Source organism: Pseudopipra pipra, chromosome 5, assembly GCF_036250125.1.
Source record: "Pseudopipra pipra isolate bDixPip1 chromosome 5, bDixPip1.hap1, whole genome shotgun sequence".
Lineage (NCBI taxonomy): Eukaryota > Metazoa > Chordata > Aves > Passeriformes > Pipridae > Pseudopipra > Pseudopipra pipra.
The window spans coordinates 32,683,913-32,704,420 of NC_087553.1; the positions used below are offsets into that span (position 1 = coordinate 32,683,913).

The following is a 20,508-nucleotide window of genomic DNA, read 5'->3' on the forward strand; positions in this document are numbered from 1 at the left end:
GTATGAAATGTTCAGTTCCAAAAAAGAGTAAAGCTTTGGAATATGACCTCTATAGAAAAAAATCACCAAGGATTGCTCACAATATGCTTGCAAAATGTTGTAGGGACTTTAAATATTTAACTTTTTCTTTGAACTTTTATTCTGAAGTAGAAGTTTCTTTTTATAAATTGTGAAGTTGGCTTCAAAGATGTGATACTACATCCCACTTTTAACGAGTGGTAATGAATGAATGATTCCTTGTCTATTTTTTGGAATTTTGTGTGTATGAAAACTTGTGTTGCCCATTTCAGCAATTTCGTAGAGCTAGAGAATCATTTATCAACTAAAAACGTATTTAAAAAACTAAAGATTGAAAATTAACAAGAAGTATTTGATTTGTTTTACTGGTTAGTGTGGAAATCTGTGTTTCTATTTGGAGGAGTGAAGGAACATTTACAAAACTAATGTTTGGCATCATATTAGATGCCTAAAAGAAGCATATGATACGTCTCAAATATATATTTATGTGCAAGATGAAGTATTGTGTGTGGGATGAAATATCCTCCAGAAGTACTTCTTTTTTCTGAACTAATAACGAGGTGCTTAGTGTGACAAACGAAGATTTCTTCATCTAATTCTAGACACTGTAGGAATCCTAGCCACTGGTAATAACTGTTCATAGTATTATAGTTGGCAGTAAGATAGAACGCAGCAAAGACTAACATTTTTACACTTAGGAGGAAACATGCTCTTCTGTTGCTCTTTGTTGCCATATATATGTAGGTTATGGGTTGTACATAGGTAACATATGTTAATCTGAAAGATTTCATAGATACTAAACATGAAATCTGCTACAATTAAATAGTTTGCAGTTTTGCTGAAACTTTTCTGTTACACAGCATGAGAATGAATCCTTGAAAGCACAGATAAATTCATTGAATAAAGAACTGGAGATCACGAAAGAGAAACTTCACACTGTGGAACAGGCTTGGGAACAGATGACTAAACTGGGTAAGTATGAAAGTTATATTGCAACATTAAAAACCAAATGGTGTATCCTGTATAAAAGAAATATTTGAAAATGTTTTAAAATCAATGTATCTTAAAATAACCAAAATAAAAAATAAAAACTATTTTATATCTTTCGGTAACGGTCTTAATTTTTTTCGTGAATTTCTTTGTTTGTATGTTACATTTTACTTATCTATTTGACTAAAACCAAGTTTGGCATTTTCCTCTGGAAACTCTTGCACTTTGACTTTTCTTGGGTTACCGGGTCTGAAGCTTTTAAAGCAACATGACCTGAATTTTTTTCTTATTATGTTCTAACTTGATTGTCAGTCATAGTAGTTCAGAGGTCATCAAGAAAGTGATTTCTTTTTCTTGTTTGGATACTCTGTAACAAAGCATTTTTTCTTGATAGCTGGGGCTTGTTTGTATAGCTTACATTCCCATTATTCAAGAAGAACTCATTCACATCTGTTTCTTTTACATATTTTAAATTAAATTTCCGGAAGATTTACCAGCTAAATTAAGGATAAAGTGAAAGGCTAGATTGGAAATAGTTATCAGTTTCAATAACCATGGTTGCAGATATATGCATTTATAATTTATAGTAGTATTTCATTGAAATTAGATACTTTTCAAACATGTAATAAGGCAAGATAACTACGCCTCCAGTTTAAAAAAATAATACAGGTGTTTTGATGAAGTTTATCTGACACAGATAAAGCAAAGCTCATGTTCAGTTTTGTAGTGGAAATAATTTTCATAGTTGAATCAGCTTCTGTATTCCCTAATTTAAATATTTTTTCTTGTAGGGGATGACAGTTCCATGGACAAGGCCACAAAAGCAATAACCAACAGTGAGATTTTGTCCATTTCTAAGAAAATCACAATGTTGGAAATGAAGGAACTAAATGAAAGACAGAGAGCTGAACATTCACAACGAATGTATGAACATTTGAGGAATACTGTAAAGCAAATAGAAGAACGTAATTTTGAATTGGAAACAAAATTTGCTGAGGTAAATCTGCTGAGATTTAACAACATAATTTGATACATTTTAAGAGCATATTTTTGAGCTTTTCAAAAAGCATTAATCTATTTTGTATCAGGACTGGCAAATAAACTTATGATTCAAAATATAGCTGCAATTTCGCATGCACAAGACACTGGTAAAAGTATAACTAATTAATTTGTCAATAGTTCATTTTAAACATTAGTTAATATCTATAAAACATATTATGAGCATCTTAACAGATAGTTTATATTTTTATCAGCAGGCTGCTAGAAAAATGTCTGTTCTTGACCTGTTAATTTCTTTTGTCTAATGCATATGATCTCTTTTCTACTAATTTTTCCTTATAATTTAACAATTATTAAAAAAAAACGTAGAATGTTGCATCCTTTGTGCAAATAATAGTGTCATGTTTCTGGTACAGACTGGCTATGTCCCCTGTACCATGCCAAACATTGTCTATAGTACGGGAATAGAAGTCATATGCTATTGAAGCTGATGATCCTTAGTATTTCTGTCCTCTCAGTTTTCATCTTGTTAGGTTTTTTGGTCTCCACTATTCATATTTTAATTTCTTTATATAAATTTATTTTTTAATAGTGTGAGACTTTTTTATAATTTTTAATCTAAATGTATTTATGGGAGTTGTACACATTTGTCCTTGTGCTATTATGGGTCTATAATTTAAATGCAAGGGAAGAATAAATATGTTGGCTGAGAGATCTTGACAAATTAGAGGATCAGGCAATCACCAACAATAGGAAGTTGAACAAGAGAAAGTGCCAGATCCTGCACCAGGATGGGGCAACCCTAGATATTCGTACAAACTGGGGAATGAGATGCTGAAAAGCAGTGCTGCAGAAAGGGACCTTGGGGGTCCTGGTCAATGGCAAGTTGAATCTGAGTCAGCAGTGCCCTGGCAGCCAGGAGGGCCAACTGTGTCCTGGGGGGCATCAGGCAAAACATCACCAGCTGGTCGAGGGAGGGGATTGTCTCACTCTGCTCTGCACTGGTGTGGCCTCACCTTGAATATTGTGTGCAGTTTTGGTCACCATAAGAAAGATATTAAGTTCTCAGAGAGTCTCCAAAGGAGGGCAATGAAGATGGTGAAGGGCCTTGAGGGGAAGCCGTGTGAAGATTGGCTGAGATCACTTGATCTGTTCAGCCAGTGAAGAGAAGAGGAGACTGAGGGGAGACCTCATTTTAGTCTACAACTTCCTCATGGGGGGAAGAGGAGGGGCAGACACTGATCTCTTCTCTGTGGTGACCAGTGACAGGACCCAAGGGAATGGCCTGAAGTTGTGTCAGGGGAAGTTTAGGTTGGATATTAGAAAAAGGTTCCTCACGCAGAGGGTGGTTGGGTACTGGAACAGGCTCCCCAGGGAAGTGGTCACAGCACCAAGCCTGACAGAGTTCAAGATGATACTCTCAGGCACATGGTATGACTCTTGAGGATGGTCCTGTGCACGGCTAGGAGCTGAACTCCATGATCTTTGTGGTTTCCTTCCAACTCAGCATATTCTGTGATTCTCTGAATGCTGATAGATTGTATTCGTTCCCCCTCCTTGTCCTTTGCTAGAGTTTAGCCAAGCTATTTTAGATTGCAGTTCTGTGACTCCCCATTTCTCTGTTGTTTTAGTGGTGTTTGTTACGCTGTTTTGCTTTAAATTAATCCGGGTGATGGAGTAACTGAAAGTGTATAAAGCTATTCAGCAGCAGCATTTTTAAAGCTTTTCTGATGGGATGACTTCTTTGTTTCCTTAATAAACACTTCGGGTGACGCTCCCTAGTGTCCCATTTTACTTTTTCACATATATTTTTTGTCCTGTGATACATTTAAGGTCTGCTGGTCTTCCTTCATTATGAGTTGATGAACTCCTAATGCCACAATTTTTTCTTATTAGTACCTCTGCATCCCTTTTTGTCTCATTTCTGTAGCTCCAGGACATACATTTTCTGTTTAATATACTTGTGTTGCCAGTGCCTCCTAATCTGGTATAATTTCTTTTTTTTTGAGATGAGTAACATGATTGTGCTGAGGTAATTAATGGAAGTTTTAAATGATACCAGTTTAAGAACTGATAACTAGAAGTCTACTATACATCTTTTTAACTCATAAATCTACTTCAATATGACTGTTTTCCAGATAGTACTGTCTCACATATGCAAAGTGCAGATAATAAGAAACCCCACACTTTTTTTTAATTTGTTTAGGAAATCAATTATTTTATTAAGAAGTGGTATCAGATTAATATGCCACAACTGTATGTACTAAATTAAATCTTGAGACTTCTCTGTGTTGTCTAATCCTTTTCAGATTATCTATCTTAATGCTCTTTGGTTTAAATTGAAACATTGGTTACTGAGTATTTAATAATCAACATGAAAAATCAGGCTGCTTGAAAGAATATCACTTAATAAAGAAAATTCTTTTTAGAAAGAGTCTTGGCACTTACAACCTTTGTGTTACCAATCCCAATATACTAAGTAGTAAATAAATAAATAAATAAATAAATAAATACTATAAGCACTTCAGGAAATGGAGAGTCTTACTTATATATTATTTTAGTTAAGAGCAAGTTGTTGCAGTAATGGTTTTAAGAAAATTCAGTAATAAAAACTGTGTTTGCTTTAACATCCTTTTCTGCACCAACCTGTGTTTCTGTTCCTGTGTATAAGCAACACTGCAAACAAAAAGATGTTTAAGCAGAGAGAAAACAAAACTGAGTTTTGAACACAACCTCAACTCAGCTGAACAGTGTATTATATAATGACTGGAAAAGAAAAAATGCTGTTGGCACTGCTTTTTCTTTGCAGAGTTTAGAGTAGTTGTGTGCTTAGGATACCATTCTGTTTGTTTCTCGTTTTGATTTTTTTAAGCTCACTAAAATCAATCTTGAGGCACAGAAAGTGGAACAGGAATTAAGAGATGAACTGTCAAAGAGTGTAAGTAAGGCAGTAAGTGATGCAGATCGACGACAAATCATGGACCTAGAGAAGCGCGAGATGGAGCTCAAGATTGAAGTGTCAAAGTAAGTGTTGAAGTAACAGATTTGGAATGCAGTATGTTTGGAAGCATGCAAAAATTTAGGCTATATTGATCTTATGGAATACAGTACTTATGTATCACTAACATAATTTTCAATGCCTGTTTTTCTGACATTTATATATGCCAAATTTAGTATTGAAAATGAAGCATTTAATTCCTAACTATAAAGAAAGCAATTTGTTTCATTTTAATTTGAAAAATTAAGTGCTGACCTAGATAGACAAGGGTAAGTGTGCAATTAGATACTTATAGTAGGCCTTTTAAACTAATTAATTGAGGTTTATTTTGTTTCTGTGCCACAACCTCCCTTATATGTATGAAAATCTCATAAAACTAATTGGAAAGCAGTTCTTACTTCAAAAGATGCATAGATACATCGAAGGTTAAACTGCAGTAGGAGGGAGGTTTGTCATTTACTTAAAAGAGATTAACTTTGCATAAATTGAAAAATGAGCTTTTTAGATATGTTGATATGGACATTTGTCTTTGAGTAATTAATATAATCCTGTTATATTCCTAAATCTACAAAGTCTATGGGGATACTTGCGGTGATTAAACTTGGAGAATCAGAGAAAGGAATTGAGAATGAGACTTTTTGAACATTTAGAGGATTTTGAGTATATCCTGAAGTGGGAGAGAAATAGAGGACAGAGATGCTTAGTTCAGGTAAAAAACATGGCATTGTTTTGCTGGAGAATGTTAACCATTGGCAGACCTCTGTATAACTTATAGGAAAACATCCTGTGAAAAAGTTGAGAGACAATACAAACAAGAATTTTCTTAATAAGAACTCTGAGTAGTAGATAAGAGTATGCTGAAAAGAACAAAGTCCAAATGTTTTGATTTGAGGAGACATGCTAAATATCTCTTCTTAGCATTGCATTGACAGACTTAAAAGGTTACTCAATGGTTTCAAGTGACACAATACCCTTTTTCCCTGCAAGGTTAAGAGAACTGTCTGATGTAGCGAAAACGCAAGTTGAAGCTCTGGAGGCACGCCAGCAATACAGAGATAAAGAAGTGGAATCTCTTAGAATGCAAATTTTAGATTATCAGGTAAAATTCAACCTTTAATTACACTGCTGTTTGGATATTTTTTTTCCTGGAGTGAGAATAAATGAAGTAACTTCGCAATGAATTAGAAAACTTCAAAAGTATTTCAGAAGGATCTTTGCAAGCTGGTCCTTGTAGTTGCCATACCCTTTCAAGATTTCTATATTACATTAATTGTTCCCTTCTTCATTTATTCCATTTCTAGCTGGGTAGCTATGACAGATCCTGAGCTTTTTTCCACGTTGTTTAGGTAATATTTCTTCCTGTGTGATTAATAGATCATGGTCAATATTTAAATACAGTGTCAGGAAAGTGTGGTCATTTTTTACAAGACAAGAAGATTTGCAGTAGACTTATTATAGTGCCTTGTTATTAGCTGAAACAGTTTATTGGGATTTGGTTTCGTCTTCTAGAATGGTTTGAGTCCTTAAATCCAACACCTATGTCAGCTTTTACATTACCATATTTTCTAAGTTTAGGTATAGATTTCTTCCTCAGTTTCTAGTATTTTGGAAAGAGAGTTTTTAAGATCAGTATCTGAAAAGGTATACTTCTAAAATGTGGTTGTAGAAACAGCAGTGGAAAAATAAAAAGCTGTTAGAGGCTAATTCTTGCTCTTCTCTGTGAAATAAAACACAGGAAATATATAAAATAAAAAATGGCACTGCATATAATAAATAATATAAAATAAATACAAAATAAAAATATAAAAGAAACTGTGCTAGCATATTCAAAATGAAAAATAAATTTGTTCTATGAATTTTGTTCTTAGGCACAGTCAGATGAAAAAGCAGTTATTGCAAAACTGCATCAAGATATCATAGCCCTTCAAGGTAGTGAATCTGTTGCTGTAGGCAAATTGGAAACACTTAAATTGAAACTACAGAAGATGGAGATCCAAAATCTACGTTTAGAGCAGAAGCTTGATGAGAGAGATCAAGCCTTGTATTTTGCCCGACTGGAAGGAAGAAATAGAGCCAAACATCTGCAACAGACAGTTCAGTCTTTGCGGCGACAGTTCAGTGGTGCTCTGCCTTTAGCACAGCAAGAAAAATTCTCTAAAACAATGATTCAGCTACAGAATGACAAACTGAAGATCCTGGAAGAAGTTCAACATGCCCAGCAGGAGCGTCGAAATGCAGAAAACAGAACATTAGAGCTGGAGTTAAAACTGAAAAGTTTAGAAGAATTAGTAAGTGCATTGAAGGATACAAGAGGAGCTCAAAAGGTTTGTGATTTTACAACTTTGAATAGCTTTGTTCATCTGATCTGCATTTAAATTACATTTCAATTTAGCTTCTTCTCTAAATGTCTGTTTCAATGTAGAACTTAATTATTTCAAAATAAACTTTGTTAGAATGGGAAACCGGTAATTTTTTGTTTTCCATAAAATCAGTGCAGTCAGATTTACTAATTATCTTTTGTGCCCAATTAAGTCACATAGGAGCTAGAGGCTAACTAGGAATGCTGTTACATTAATTTGAATTAAATTATGAATTTAATTAAATAATGAATTAAATTAAATTAAACAGAGAATAGCATTCTGAAGTGCTGTTCCGTGAGCTGGCATTGAAATCTTCACTACAAATCCATATCATTCTAAATAAATCTAGGGGCAATAATTTAGCAGTATCATCAGAAATATTACTATAATTATGTAAGTATGCTTACTCATATCTATTGTAAACAATGTTGCCCTGAAATTTGAATAAGTCTTTCTCACTTCTCTTCAAGATCACTGGGTATTATATAATATGATTATATCTGTTATGACTAAAGTCTGCATGCAAACAATCAACGATTTTAATGCTCTGGGCATGTTTTAGTCTGAAATCAGTTTTCAGATATTTTTCTAGAGCATTTTGACATAAATATGTCTGTTATTCTTAGTACATGTGCATTTTTGAATACATACAGTGCTTAATGGTTTTGAAAATCTTCTGCTCTTTTAGAAAAAACAAACCAAACTTCTTGCATGCTTTTTTTTGTTCCATCTGGACAGGTGCATAGGGTAGGGTATAACTCTAGGTCATTTGAAAATTGTTTGCAAAGCACTTCTGTCAGTGAGGGAGAAACCTGTTGCCACTCCAATTGTCTGCTGCACTTATCAGTCATTCCTCTTGCAGTTTCATATACTTACCATGCTTGCTAACTCAAGAAAAGTGAAGAAGCTGAAAAAATCAGAATGTTTGTCTTCCTGTTGGTTTGATAAGTGCCATACTGCCTCAGAGTGAAGCTGCATCTAGTTGGCCTGTGGTAAATTGTAATATACCATGTTTTATTTATTGCTAGGTAATTGAATGGCATATGAAGATGGAAGAACTCCATCTGCAGGAACTTAAACTCAATCGAGAATTAGTCAAGCAAAAGGAAGAGGTGAAATATTTGTGTAATATCATTTCTGAATATGAACGTACAATCAATAATTTGGAAGAAGAAATTGTGCAGCAGAACAAGGTATGTATTTCTGCATGCTATTCGAAAAGCAGCGTATTCCTTATTTTACTAAGTGATTTTCCTAATAACTTTTTAACATGGATGTTTATATCTTGGTTTCATAATTCTTTTTAATAGCACATTTGAGTATTTTACTTTTCGGTAACTCTTCTGTTGAAGTTGGTTATAAAATTTCTATTGCCTTCAATAAATAAACTACCTTTATCAAACATGTTACAGTTTCATGAGGAAAGGCAAATGGCTTGGGACCAGAGGGAAGTGGAACTGCAGCGCCAATTAGACCTGTATGATCATCAACAAAATGAAATATTTAGCACTGCTTTAAAGGTACATGCACTGAATTAACTAAAAATAGACTCATAAGCATGTTTTTTTGAACTGTCAGATTACATGAATATGAATCTTTCTGTGCAGTTAGAAGAGGCTAGAGGCTCAGTTCCAGACCCTAGTTTGCCAATCGCACAACAACTTGAGTTGGCTTTAAGAAAGATTCAGGAGCATCTTCAAACAATCCTGGAAACCAGGGCAACCTGCAGGTCACTGGAGGAGGTAATTAAATATATAAATTATCCTATAAAGTAACAAAGTTTGTATTTCTATGCCTGTTACTTTTTTTCCTCTATAATAAATATCCTTTTTTAAATGTCACTTAGATATATTTAACCCAGAGAAAATGTAAATAATATAATCACACCATGAATAAAATTAAATACTTTTTCCACTGGAACAAATTATTGAGAATTTTCTAGTGTTTTTATTCTTCCATTTAGTAGGGTAAGATGTTCTTACTGTACAAAATTCCATTGATTAAAGCTAGTTAAACTTAACAAGTGTTACATTAAATTTAACAAGTAGCAAAGTAGCACAGCAACATACTTTTATCTTGGGTTAGTAAATTGCTATTCTGTTACAGAAGATATATCGTACTAAATGGTTCTAGAGAAATTTGTAAAACACAGGCATCTTAGTTTGGTAGCACAAAATCAGTTGCTTTCAGTGTCTTGTGCCAAGCAAAAGACAAGGTAATGATATTCTAGGACTTTTCTACACTTAATGGTAATCTTATACAGACAGAACCCAGTGCAAAGCATTTTGTGGTTATAAGTCCATTTAGACAAATCTTTCTGGTACATTTCTTAAAAAGTAAGAAATGCAGTTTTTGAATTCTTGCAGTTTTTGAATTCTGGAAATGCAACAATTGCCTTTCGTTGTAGAAATTAAAAGAAAAGGAAACCGCTCTGTGGAAAGCTGAACAAAATGTTTTATCAAGAGACAAAGTTATAAATGAACTAAGACTTCGATTGCCTGCATCATCAGGAGAGAAAATAATGGCTGAATTAGGCAAAGGAGAAGATGATCCAGAGTACCATCATGCCATTAAAATTGCTCATCAAACCATTGCAAATATGCAAGCAAGATTAAATCAAAAGGAGGAAGTGTTAAAAAGATACCAACATATGCTTGCTAAAGCAAGAGAGGTAGTTAAACTTTTTGGATAAAATTTCTTCCATTTTTAAGTTATTTTAGTTGATTCTCTGTTTTCACATTGCTAGTGAAATATAAAATAAGTTTCTGAGCTCAGATGTAACAGAACAGAGACAATTTGTTATTTTTATGTGAGAGGTTCACATAGAATTTTTTAGCCTCTTATAATAAGAGAACTGCTTGGTCCAAGAGTTTATGTATCTGATGTCTGTCTAGGAATTAAAGTAGTGTGACAGGAAGAAAACTAAAATTCTGCTGTGAGAAGTGGTATGTCGTATATTTCTATGGGATTTTTCAGTACTTGCAACAGTAAGTTGCACTGTATCTGGACTGTGTCTGGTAGATATTTGGAAGATAGAGGAAAGACATTTAGGGAAAGCATATTTTAAATTAAAGCATTTTTAAAAGCATAAAGTGTATCTAAGCATACTTTATATTACTTAAGCATAATTAATATTGGCTTTTTATATATCCATAAAGCATATTTTAAAGCATAAACCTTTTGTCTCAGAGGTACTTCAAGGCTAAACATGCATCAGTTTTAGTGTGTTTGGATCAGGAGCACATTTCCAAAGCAGACTTTCTATCATATTCACTTAGTGTGCTTTGATTAACATATGTAGCTATTTCTTCAATCTGTGGAGTAATATTGAGCAATGAGTGAATAAACAGCTTGAAGGCACTGTTGTTTCATGACTTTCTGTGATAGTGTACATCCAGTAGAGTTATACTTTTATTTTGAACTAACAGGAACAAGAGGAAATAGCAAAGAAGCATGAGGAAGACCTAAGAGTTCTACACCAGAAGTTAGATTTGCACACTGACAATTCCCTTAATAAATTCAAAGAGACTGCTTTGGTGAGTTATGTGTATTTGTGGGATTAGTGAAGTTGTTCCTATGTTTTTTAATTTATTGGTGAAAAGAACAGTTTTGCAGTCAAAAATAAGTAATAATTGATGACAGGAAAAAGAAAAGTGTGATTGATACAGTTATTGTATTGTTCTTGAGAGAATTCACATGAGATGGATTAGAAGTCATGTATAAGAAACCAAAGTTACCACCTCAGTCCCTATTTTTGATATCATCCTTACGGAGACTTCTAGGAGAGAGTTATATTTTGTTTTCTATTCATCTCATTCAATCTATAGTTATATTAAACTATCCCATTTCAATATGAAATTTCTTTCTACACTTTATGGTAAGGTGAAACCTGTTTTAACTGGTTATTCTGTTGATCATTAGATGCACAAAATTCTTTTCAAACCAGTGTGACTGGTTTCTCTGTGAACTAAGAGTCACATCTCAGTAAATAAATGTATTAGCTATGAATGCTTAGGTATATTTAGGATTGAGTTAAAAATGCATCACTAATGGTTATCTTTAATTTAAAGCTTAAAGTGTTTATCATGTGCATTTGCTCTATTTTACAGGAATTAGGGAAAAAGTCTTCTTTATCACTTTCCAACAGCAAATATTTTCACCGCTTAGAGCAAACTGTAGCCGAACAGGATAATTCTCTTGCTTCACTTGTTGGAAAATTAAAGAAAACATCATCTGATTTGGAGAAACAAAAACAAATTACTATAATGAAAATCAATGAGTTTGAGACCATCAGAGTCCAGTAAGTTTTTAGACTGTTAACGTAAGTCACAACCTGGAGTGGATCAAGTCAGTTATGTGTTGCTACTACAGGACTGATCTATCAAATTGAACATGTTTTTGCTGAATTTAAGATTTAACTGAAAAAAACTAACTCAAAAGCATTAGTATAGTTGGTAACTATAAGTTAATTTTAATCTGTAGCCCTTCACTGGGGATAATACTGAAAAACTGTGGCTTGGAAAAGTGCCTTTCAGTTGTTAGCTTTGTCGCAATCAGTGAAAAAGTATTTGAGGAGTCTTGGTAAGAAAGTTATTTTTAAGTTACTGTATTATCTGCTGTCTTGTGTTTTGTTGTTTTTCTCCCCCTGATATATCCGTTTGGGTTTGCTGCTGACCAGTTTAAACTCATGAAAATTTAGCTGGTGTTTAAAAGGAGAAAAGTATGATTTTTTTTTTAACCTCTAAGGGCCAGGAATGAGAATGAACAATACTCTAATCTGATTTTGCTGACTTTCTTGAGTCTTGAGTCTTTCTTGAGTCTTCTTATTAAATCGAGGCCACGTTTGTTGAGTCAGTCTTTTTTTGCTGTTTCCAAATCTGAGTGTCATTTGTTTTAATAATAATAAAAAATATAAATCATGCCCTATGTTATTTATTTGGAATTTGTTAATTATTGCAGTGTACCCTATTAATGCTTATTTTTTATTAGGCTTCAGGAAAAGCACACAGTTGATATGGAACAAATAAAACATGAAGCAAATGAATTGAGGAATATATTATCTCAGAAGGAGAAGGAATTAGCAAATGTAAAAGCTGAACTAGAGGTCCAAAAAGAAGCAAATACCAGAGCACCCACAGCAACACTGAAAAACCTGGTGGAACAGCTGAAGAGCCAATTAGCCATAAAAGAGAACCAGCACAAAGTTAGTTAACAAAAATTAATCTCCATGCCACTTAAATGTTTAGTGTTTCTCAATGCTTAAGAATCCTTTGTGTAGTTGAGCAGGAGATAGAATATAATTGCGTAATATACCACGGTAAAATATAATTGCCTTTTCTTGTTTTTTAGCAGCATCTTCACTTAAAAAAAATTCAATTACTTTCAGGCTTTGAGTAAAGCACTTCTGGAACTCCGAGCAGAAATGACTGCTAATGCTGAACAGCAGATTATTTCTGCTGCATCACAAAAAGAGGCATATATGAATGTCCAGGAGATTGTTGACAGAGAAACAAAGGGGCTTACGGTGAGTACTAGGTGGCATCGTTGTACTGCTTTGTTGTATCGTTGATAACCCTGATTTGTGGGCTTTGCTGGTTTGTTTGTTTTCTTCTAGACACAGGTAGAGGAATTGAATAATCAGATTTCAAAGCTTACAGACAACCTTAAAATAAGTAAAACCAAGGAAACTTCTTTGTCTGATGAAAGGGATGAGCTGAACCAAGAACTTCAGAGGAAACAAAAAGCATTTGCTAAAATATCGAGGGAAAAAAATGAAATGGAAAAAGAAAATGAAGAACTGAAGAACCGTATTAGGAGACTGAGCAGTAGCATTCAGGTAGAAGTGATTTTTCAAACTGTTTCATGTTGGTCCAGTTTCTGTATAGATGTGCTGGTTTGGGGGGAAAAGATTAAGTCTTTTTGGCTTCTCCTGACTTACAGGAGAATCATCTAATTATTTTTTAAGAGTTATACCTGCTGCTGATTATTCAATTCAGAGTGCAAAGTTATGTTCCAATACTATAATACTTTAAAGATAATTTTAAAAACATCATTGAGGTTCTAAACAAATTCTACAAATGTGGAATTAAAATCCTTATTTTTTTACTTGAGAAAAAAACAACTTAGGTAGCAATCACTAAACTTGAAGTTTGTAAAAATTTGTAATTTTTCAGAGCAAAGTTGATGAACAAAATCTGATAGATGTGCTTCAGAAAAAAATTAAAAAGTTGGAGAGTGAACTTGAGACAAAGTGTGAAGAAACAGAAAAAAAAGGTGTAAGAGAAGACAAGGTATGTGATATTTATATTGTGGCATTGAAGACATCATCAGCCTAGATCAAGGCAGTTCTACTCTCCCAGTTGCTTCTAAAACCAACCAACCAAACTTGACCAGAAGAAAAGCAGTTTCATGGCTGCAACTTCTTCATGTTTCCCATGGTCTTTGTTACTGCTCTTGTTACTTAGTACTGGTATATTAATGTTTTCCTGCCTTTTTTGTAGAATTAAAGATCCATTAAAAATCTTAGAAAACTAAGATTTTGTAGGTAGCAGTTAAATTTATTACGTAAGTGCTGTCAAATGTGCCTCTGTGAAATCGATGCAATGGTAAAAACACAAAGTAATTAGGAGCAAAAGAATGAATCCTAAAAGGGATGATATCTCTATAGGTGATTATCCTTCACAATAGTGATCTCCACATACAAGAGGTTCTGAGCAATTGGAGTTGTGTTAATTTACCAGTTGTTTGGTGTTTTCCTTGTTACTACTTCGGTAACTAATTAGCAGCTTCTCATACTAATCATAAAGTATACTGGAATATTACAGCATGCTTGTATAATGACATTCAGAGTAGTTATGATATTAAGTATTATTCTAGGACTGGACTTATGGATCCACTGAATTTGAAATGTTTTAAATACCTGTTGCTTTGTGTCTAGAGGTATTTTTCTCACACTTAGCATGTATTTTTCCTGTTTTCTGAGATTTTCCTTTCCTTCCTTTCCTTAGTAGCAGTAACTGTTTAGAAAAAAGACAGACAACAAAGTACAGGGGATAACTGGGGAAGGGAAAATTCCAATTAAAAATAAACAAACAAACAAAACCCCAAACCAAACCAAAAATTGCTTACAGGAATACTGACTGTGATCTTTCAGTACCCGTTTGCAATGCCATAGGTACTGGTTTTAACCAATGTATAATTTATAGTTACTGAATTGTTAACTCTAAGTAGAGATTCCATTTCTCATAGGAAAAAAAACTGTGCAGAAGACAGATAATGTTTTAAATATGCCCCTGGAGATCTGCAGAAGACAGATAATGTTTTAAATAGGCAGAGAAAAACCCCTGCTTTTTCTTAAATCTGTCTAATGTGTAATTCAAAGTAAATGGATAGATTGCAATGGCACCTCTAATTTCATAAAAGGTGCCACTCCTTTTTTTGTAAAATGACTGTTAAAAGCTAAGGAAGAATTTGGTAACAGCATTAAACTGTATTACCTTTATATACTTTACACAGCATATCCAGCCAAACCTGCTATTTAGCTGTGGTAAATCATACATGCCTGCTATGGCTTCCTGGTTTAAATTGATAAATGAAGAATATATTATTTAGTTTTCTAATGTGTTTTCTTGTTTTACTTCAAGAAAAAAACTCAAAAGGATATACATAATTTGCTTATGTTCTTCACAGACCCCCAAGGAGGAAATAATTAGATGGGAAGAAGGTAAAAAATGGCAAATCAGAATGGAAGGACTGCGAAACAAACTAAGGGAAAAGGAAAAAGAGGCAGATGCTTTATCCAAACAGCTAAATACATTGAAGGAAATTTATACAAAGTGAGTTGGTTTTAATCGATTCAGCTACAAAATGATGACATAAGGGAAATCTAAATATGATTTTCATGTAATAATTATTGCAGTTTGTTGTGTTTATAAGATTGATGGTGAGAATTTGACATTGCTATTGAGATTAAAATGATTAGTTAATCTCAAGCAGCAGATTACTTACTCCTCTAATATCATTTCCCTTGTAGAAGCCAACAAGCTTTATTAGAAAAAACTGTATCAAAATAAAATTAATTTAAGTCCTTTATTATGCTTCCTGTCTTAGGATTCTGTTATTCTCATAAAGCAAATAACAGCTTTAGGAAGACAGGCTGTTTCTCACCTCTGTGTTATTTAATCAGGCTGCTAGAATCACTCTCGAGGAGAAAAGACAACGCAGAAAGAATCGTGCCTTCCAGAATATACCACCTAAGGAGTCTTTCTGCTGTGCCTTTTGCAACTGGACATGTCTGTCTGGTATTGGCCTTTTTAGCCACCAGCGCGCTTGTAACAAACGTGGGTAGAGCCCTCCCCAAATCTTCGTTCAGGAAGCCCAGCCATGATGAGGACTGGATGCTGTGCTACTGTTACATGTAGTGCTACTGCAGTAGTGACTGTTCTAGGCTTATGAGATGGAAGCCTTTTAAAAAAAACAACCATATGTGCAAACCCTCTGCAGGTTTTATATTTACTTCGGTACAGTAATAGCAGGGGTTTACTGACAAAAGATGCAGAAGAGAAAGAAAACTGTGATAGTAATTGTAGCTGTTGTTAAATGGTGGATTCAAACTGCTTCAAAACAGCATTTATTCTTAGCAAGTCTTGCATGAATTTCCAAGTGAACAAAGGCAAAACCAACAAGTGGTTTATGACATGCATGATACTGACTTGATGTTCATTGTTTTTTTCAGGTTTAGGTCATGTTTTTTTAGTATCTCCATGGTAACCTGGTTAAAAAGAAAAGGGGGTATGGTTCACTGAGCAAATAAATTGCAAATGTAGATTCTTTAAGACAGGAAATATTTTCTACTAAAGAAAGCAAGTTAGCAAATAAACTTTTAAATGTAAGTTTACTGGATGTTTCAGGACTGAAAAAGAGAAAATTGCTCTGCAGAAGAAACTGAAAACTACTGGTGTCACTGTTGACCGTGTTGTTGGAGTAAGAGCCTCAGAAACTGAAAAAGAAGTGGAAGAACTAAGAAAACGGAATCTAGAGTTAGAAAATGAAGTTGCACACTTGAGGTGAGAGTCTTTTTAAAAGAATCTATAAAAAGCGAAAAAAATCTAAATTAGTAAAAAATGTGTGGAATGAGATGGTCTCTAAGAGGCGAACTAATTCAGTAAGGAAAAAAAACAGACAGAAATTAAAAAAAATTATTCTTTGAGTCTGTGATGAGCAAACTTAAAACTATTTGGGAGCAGTTGTGCATGTTAAGAGAATATGCAGCATTTGTTCATTATTCTAAAAAGCTAAATAATGTGAAAAACATACGGCTCCTAATGTGTAAAATTATAACTACAGTTTAGAGTTGGTGGAAGTTACTGAAACTGCTAAGTGCACTTAGGGAGTGTATTCTTAATCAGTGTATTCACTATCACAGTGGACAATGTATCTGAGTAGAAGAGGCTGTACATGTATGTATTGTCCATTCACAGGTGTTAGTTCAAATAGTTTATATGGCTAACATTGATGTAGAATAACTAGCTCAGTAATACTGGAAAATCCAACATAGAAATCCAGAAGTTCATGGTGTTTTTACCTTAAGGGATGTTTTTCTGTATTAATAGCTGTTTGTTTGTTTTGCCTTGACTTGTTTTTCGATGTAGAACACTGCAAGCAATCCCAAGAGATTCTGTTGTAGAAGATTTACATTTCAAAAACCTATACCTCCAGGAAAAGCTTCATGCATTGCAGAGACAATATTCGAGAGAGACATTTTCAAGACCCTCAGTAAGTTAATAATATAACCATAATACCTAGAGGAAATGCACCTACTTATCAAAAATATTTGTTATCTATTTGGTATTCCGTGTCATTTAGGTGGTTTTATTCAAATGACAGTATTCTAGAACATGATACGAAATACTCAACTTTTAGTGGTTTTAAAACAACAAAAGAAACCTAAAAAAATCCCCCAACCCCCAAAACTTATAGTTTCTGTGTTCTATGGGTAGACACTGAAATATTCAGTATTCTAGTATATGTGGAGAAATAAGGAAAATGTATTTTTAAATATAGCAGTCTGCAACTGAGAGAATATTACATATTGATTGAAAATTTAGGATGCACAGAATTTGGGGAAATACTGAGCTGCATTTCAGTTACATTAGGTGTTTTTGTTGTGCTTTGATTTTTACAAGGTTCATTATATTGCAAGCTTTACATTATTAAGTTACCTTAATCTTTCAAGAATAGCCTTAACAATACATTCTAGTTTTCTTTATTTCCTGTTTTATTTTACTGTGTTCTGCTTTTCTTTCATGCTTCACTCTATCTTCAACTTGAATCAGAGTAGATGTGACCAGACTAAAGTGACCGAATCTGTTCCTATCACTGTCAGTAAACAAAAGTATCTGAATTTCCTTCAAAAGAAATCTGTTTCGAGTAGGGATGAAATGAAACATCAGGCTAATAATAGCATTACTGATGGCAATGAAATAGATGAGGAAGCACACACACAAACCTGCATCATGCATAACAAAGGCCAGGAGGCTACTGCAGATGCAAGCACAGAGGTGTCTCCTGAACAGCATCCTGAAGGTGATGAGAAATGGAAGGACACAGATTTTTCTACAGAAGTATTGGAAAACAAAAATATAGCTGAATATGATAAAGAGAACTGCAGTGAAAAAGAAGAAAATACAACCCAGCCTGAAAAAGGAAAAGTTAATGAGGAATGTGAAGAAGAGAGCAAGCAAGAAATCTTCAAACAATCAAATGTGGATGAAGAAGAAGGTGTAGAAGAGCCTAATACTGACAGAATGAGCTGCAATCAGTCTGATTCGGGGGAACTTTCTACTCAAGCTAATGACTGTGAAGCAGACAAAATAAATGTGAATAATGAAATGAATCAACACACTACAGAGAATACACATGAAAATTACCGAAACTGTACAGAAAGGGTTGAAACAACCTCAGAATTGTGTGAAATGCCCAAGGTTTGATACTGTAGTGTCCCCCTAGCATTTCTTCAGTATAAATGATAAAGAAATAGAATAGTTTGATTTTGATAAAGCCATGCTCTCCTATGCATGGTCTGCAGGGATATTGAAGTCTAGTCATCAAGTGGTCCATAAAGCAAACCTTGTACTTTCGTGATAGGCATGCATGAGAACTCACAAGTAAGCTACTGTCAATACTAAAATTTTGATCCAGAGAGTTTACAAAAAACCTCAATGATACATGCAGCTAGCTGATGATCTTCATTCTTTAAGAGACTTATGATATCTTCTTACTTACACTTACTTACTTCTTACTTAGACTTATACTAAAAAATGTGCTTTATTGAAGCAAATACTTTATTCCTGTTATTAGTGGTAAAGTAATGAATCATAAAGTTAATTCCATAATTACATAAGTGAAAAACACTGATTATTTTGTCATTAAAAGGTTTTACTCTTTACTAGTCAGGCAAAATAATTTACCATATAGTTATGATTTGAATTGGCAATATAAAACATTGCAAAGCACTCTTCATGTAATAGAAATTACTAGCCTCCATGGATAAAGACTTAAGATTGTAGGAGATAACAAACTAAGAACAAGAGTTACATACTACTGTTCCTGACTTGCTCTGTGATCTATTTGACATAACTGAAATGTCTTATGACATATTTACTATTTAAAAAACTATCTGAATATATCCTTAAAATTAGATGCTGTTCCCAGAAACAGTGTCACAACTTACTACACTCAGTAGCTTTTTTGTCTTTTAGATTTTGGAATTTATTTCTACCCAATAATTTGAGAGTTAATTTTGGTTTGACGAAATTTTTACTGGTTTATACTGATTTGTAAAATTCCCTTAACAGTTAAGCAAGTTTAGGAAATGTAAGAGGTGTTAAAGTAGATTAGATCAAAACTGGTGATAATACCATCTTGTTTTATTTCTGTGAAAAATACTAATTATCTGTTGCTCTTAATCAGCTACAACTGATAGTTGTATTGAATTAGTGCATTACCACTTAATAATTTTTTTCCCTTCTGTTTTCTCAAGACATCAGGAATAGGGTCAAGTGATCAGTATCAAAGAGAACAAGAAGTTTTAAAGGAAAATCTAAGATTGTCATCTGAAAATGTTGAGCTAAGATTCCAGCTAGAGCAGGCCAATAAAGATTTGCCAAGACTAAAGGTAACATCTTTTTACCTTTAGTCCTCTTTATTCTGACACAGGTTAAAGAATTGTTTAAAAAGAAACGGATATTTTTTCTGTACATACTGTAAGTTTTTCATGTTTTTACAGAAGTTGAGAAGGTTGAATTGCTGGTGGAAATGATAGAAAATGTCATTAATATGGGAAAGTGCTTTCTCTTAAATTTTTCAAAGTTAACCAGTTGAAATACCAATTGTAATTTTTTTCACCAACTGTTCACGTCAATTTGAGATCTAATTAAATTGCTTATTGCTTTTTTTTTTTTTTTGGTAGGACCAAGTAGATGACTTAAAAGAAATGTGTGAACTTCTCAAAAAAGAGAAAGCAGATGTTGAACGAAAGCTGGGCAGCTTTAGAGGGGTGAGTATTGTATCAGCATTTTCATCATAATTAAATGAGAATGAAAAGAAAAAGCTCAAAGTTTTATTGAAGCAAAATTACTTGGAATCAAACAAAAGCAAATATTAATTGTTCTTGTTTATTTTATTGATAAACTGCTATAATAAATTAATGAAATTAAGTTAACAGGACCATTAGAAGGACTACAACTACACTTAAATATGTACTCTATCATGGCCTTATTTTATCACTTGGATTAGTTATCTTCAGAAACATATTTATACAATACATTTCAGTTACAGCTGTAATAATGAAAATTATATTAGTGTATTTATTTAAATTATTTTACTTGATGTAGATGTTACAAAGTGTAAGTTATTGCTAGTGAAGGTTTTTGTTTGTTGTACTACACAAGATGACACAGTTAAATTTTACTCCAGCTACTGTTAACTACTTTAATAGAACAATATTTCAGAAGTTAAAGGAAAAAAAGTCTTCAGCAGTGCCCAATATGTTTCTTGCCCCTAACTTGTCAGACTATTTGTATGACCTTTTAAAGGAAGCTGACTTAATTAAAAGCTCTTCAGTGCCTTTGTAGCTCTTTCAGT

At 33.5% G+C, this 20,508-nt stretch overlaps 1 protein-coding gene across 7 annotated transcripts in view; it reads left to right on the forward strand.

Moving 5' to 3' along the window:
* Window positions 1-20,508, forward strand: part of CEP290 (centrosomal protein 290) — a 52,560-nt gene that overhangs the window by 22,869 nt on the left and 9,183 nt on the right. For 5 of the 7 annotated variants that reach the window (XM_064655497.1, XM_064655501.1, XM_064655499.1 and 2 more), the window contains 21 exons: window positions 879-990; window positions 1,800-2,005; window positions 4,880-5,031; window positions 5,993-6,104; window positions 6,874-7,329; window positions 8,394-8,558; window positions 8,778-8,885; window positions 8,973-9,107; window positions 9,773-10,036; window positions 10,794-10,901; window positions 11,475-11,665; window positions 12,355-12,568; window positions 12,752-12,889; window positions 12,980-13,201; window positions 13,539-13,655; window positions 15,055-15,200; window positions 16,275-16,430; window positions 17,016-17,139; window positions 17,700-18,347; window positions 19,406-19,540; window positions 19,835-19,921. In XM_064655497.1, the coding sequence (XP_064511567.1) occupies window positions 879-990; window positions 1,800-2,005; window positions 4,880-5,031; window positions 5,993-6,104; window positions 6,874-7,329; window positions 8,394-8,558; window positions 8,778-8,885; window positions 8,973-9,107; window positions 9,773-10,036; window positions 10,794-10,901; window positions 11,475-11,665; window positions 12,355-12,568; window positions 12,752-12,889; window positions 12,980-13,201; window positions 13,539-13,655; window positions 15,055-15,200; window positions 16,275-16,430; window positions 17,016-17,139; window positions 17,700-18,347; window positions 19,406-19,540; window positions 19,835-19,921 (3,996 nt within the window). The remainder of the gene's footprint in view (window positions 1-878; window positions 991-1,799; window positions 2,006-4,879; window positions 5,032-5,992; window positions 6,105-6,873; window positions 7,330-8,393; window positions 8,559-8,777; window positions 8,886-8,972; window positions 9,108-9,772; window positions 10,037-10,793; window positions 10,902-11,474; window positions 11,666-12,354; window positions 12,569-12,751; window positions 12,890-12,979; window positions 13,202-13,538; window positions 13,656-15,054; window positions 15,201-16,274; window positions 16,431-17,015; window positions 17,140-17,699; window positions 18,348-19,405; window positions 19,541-19,834; window positions 19,922-20,508) is intronic. The other 2 variants (XM_064655502.1, XM_064655504.1) reach the window with 1 other exon arrangement.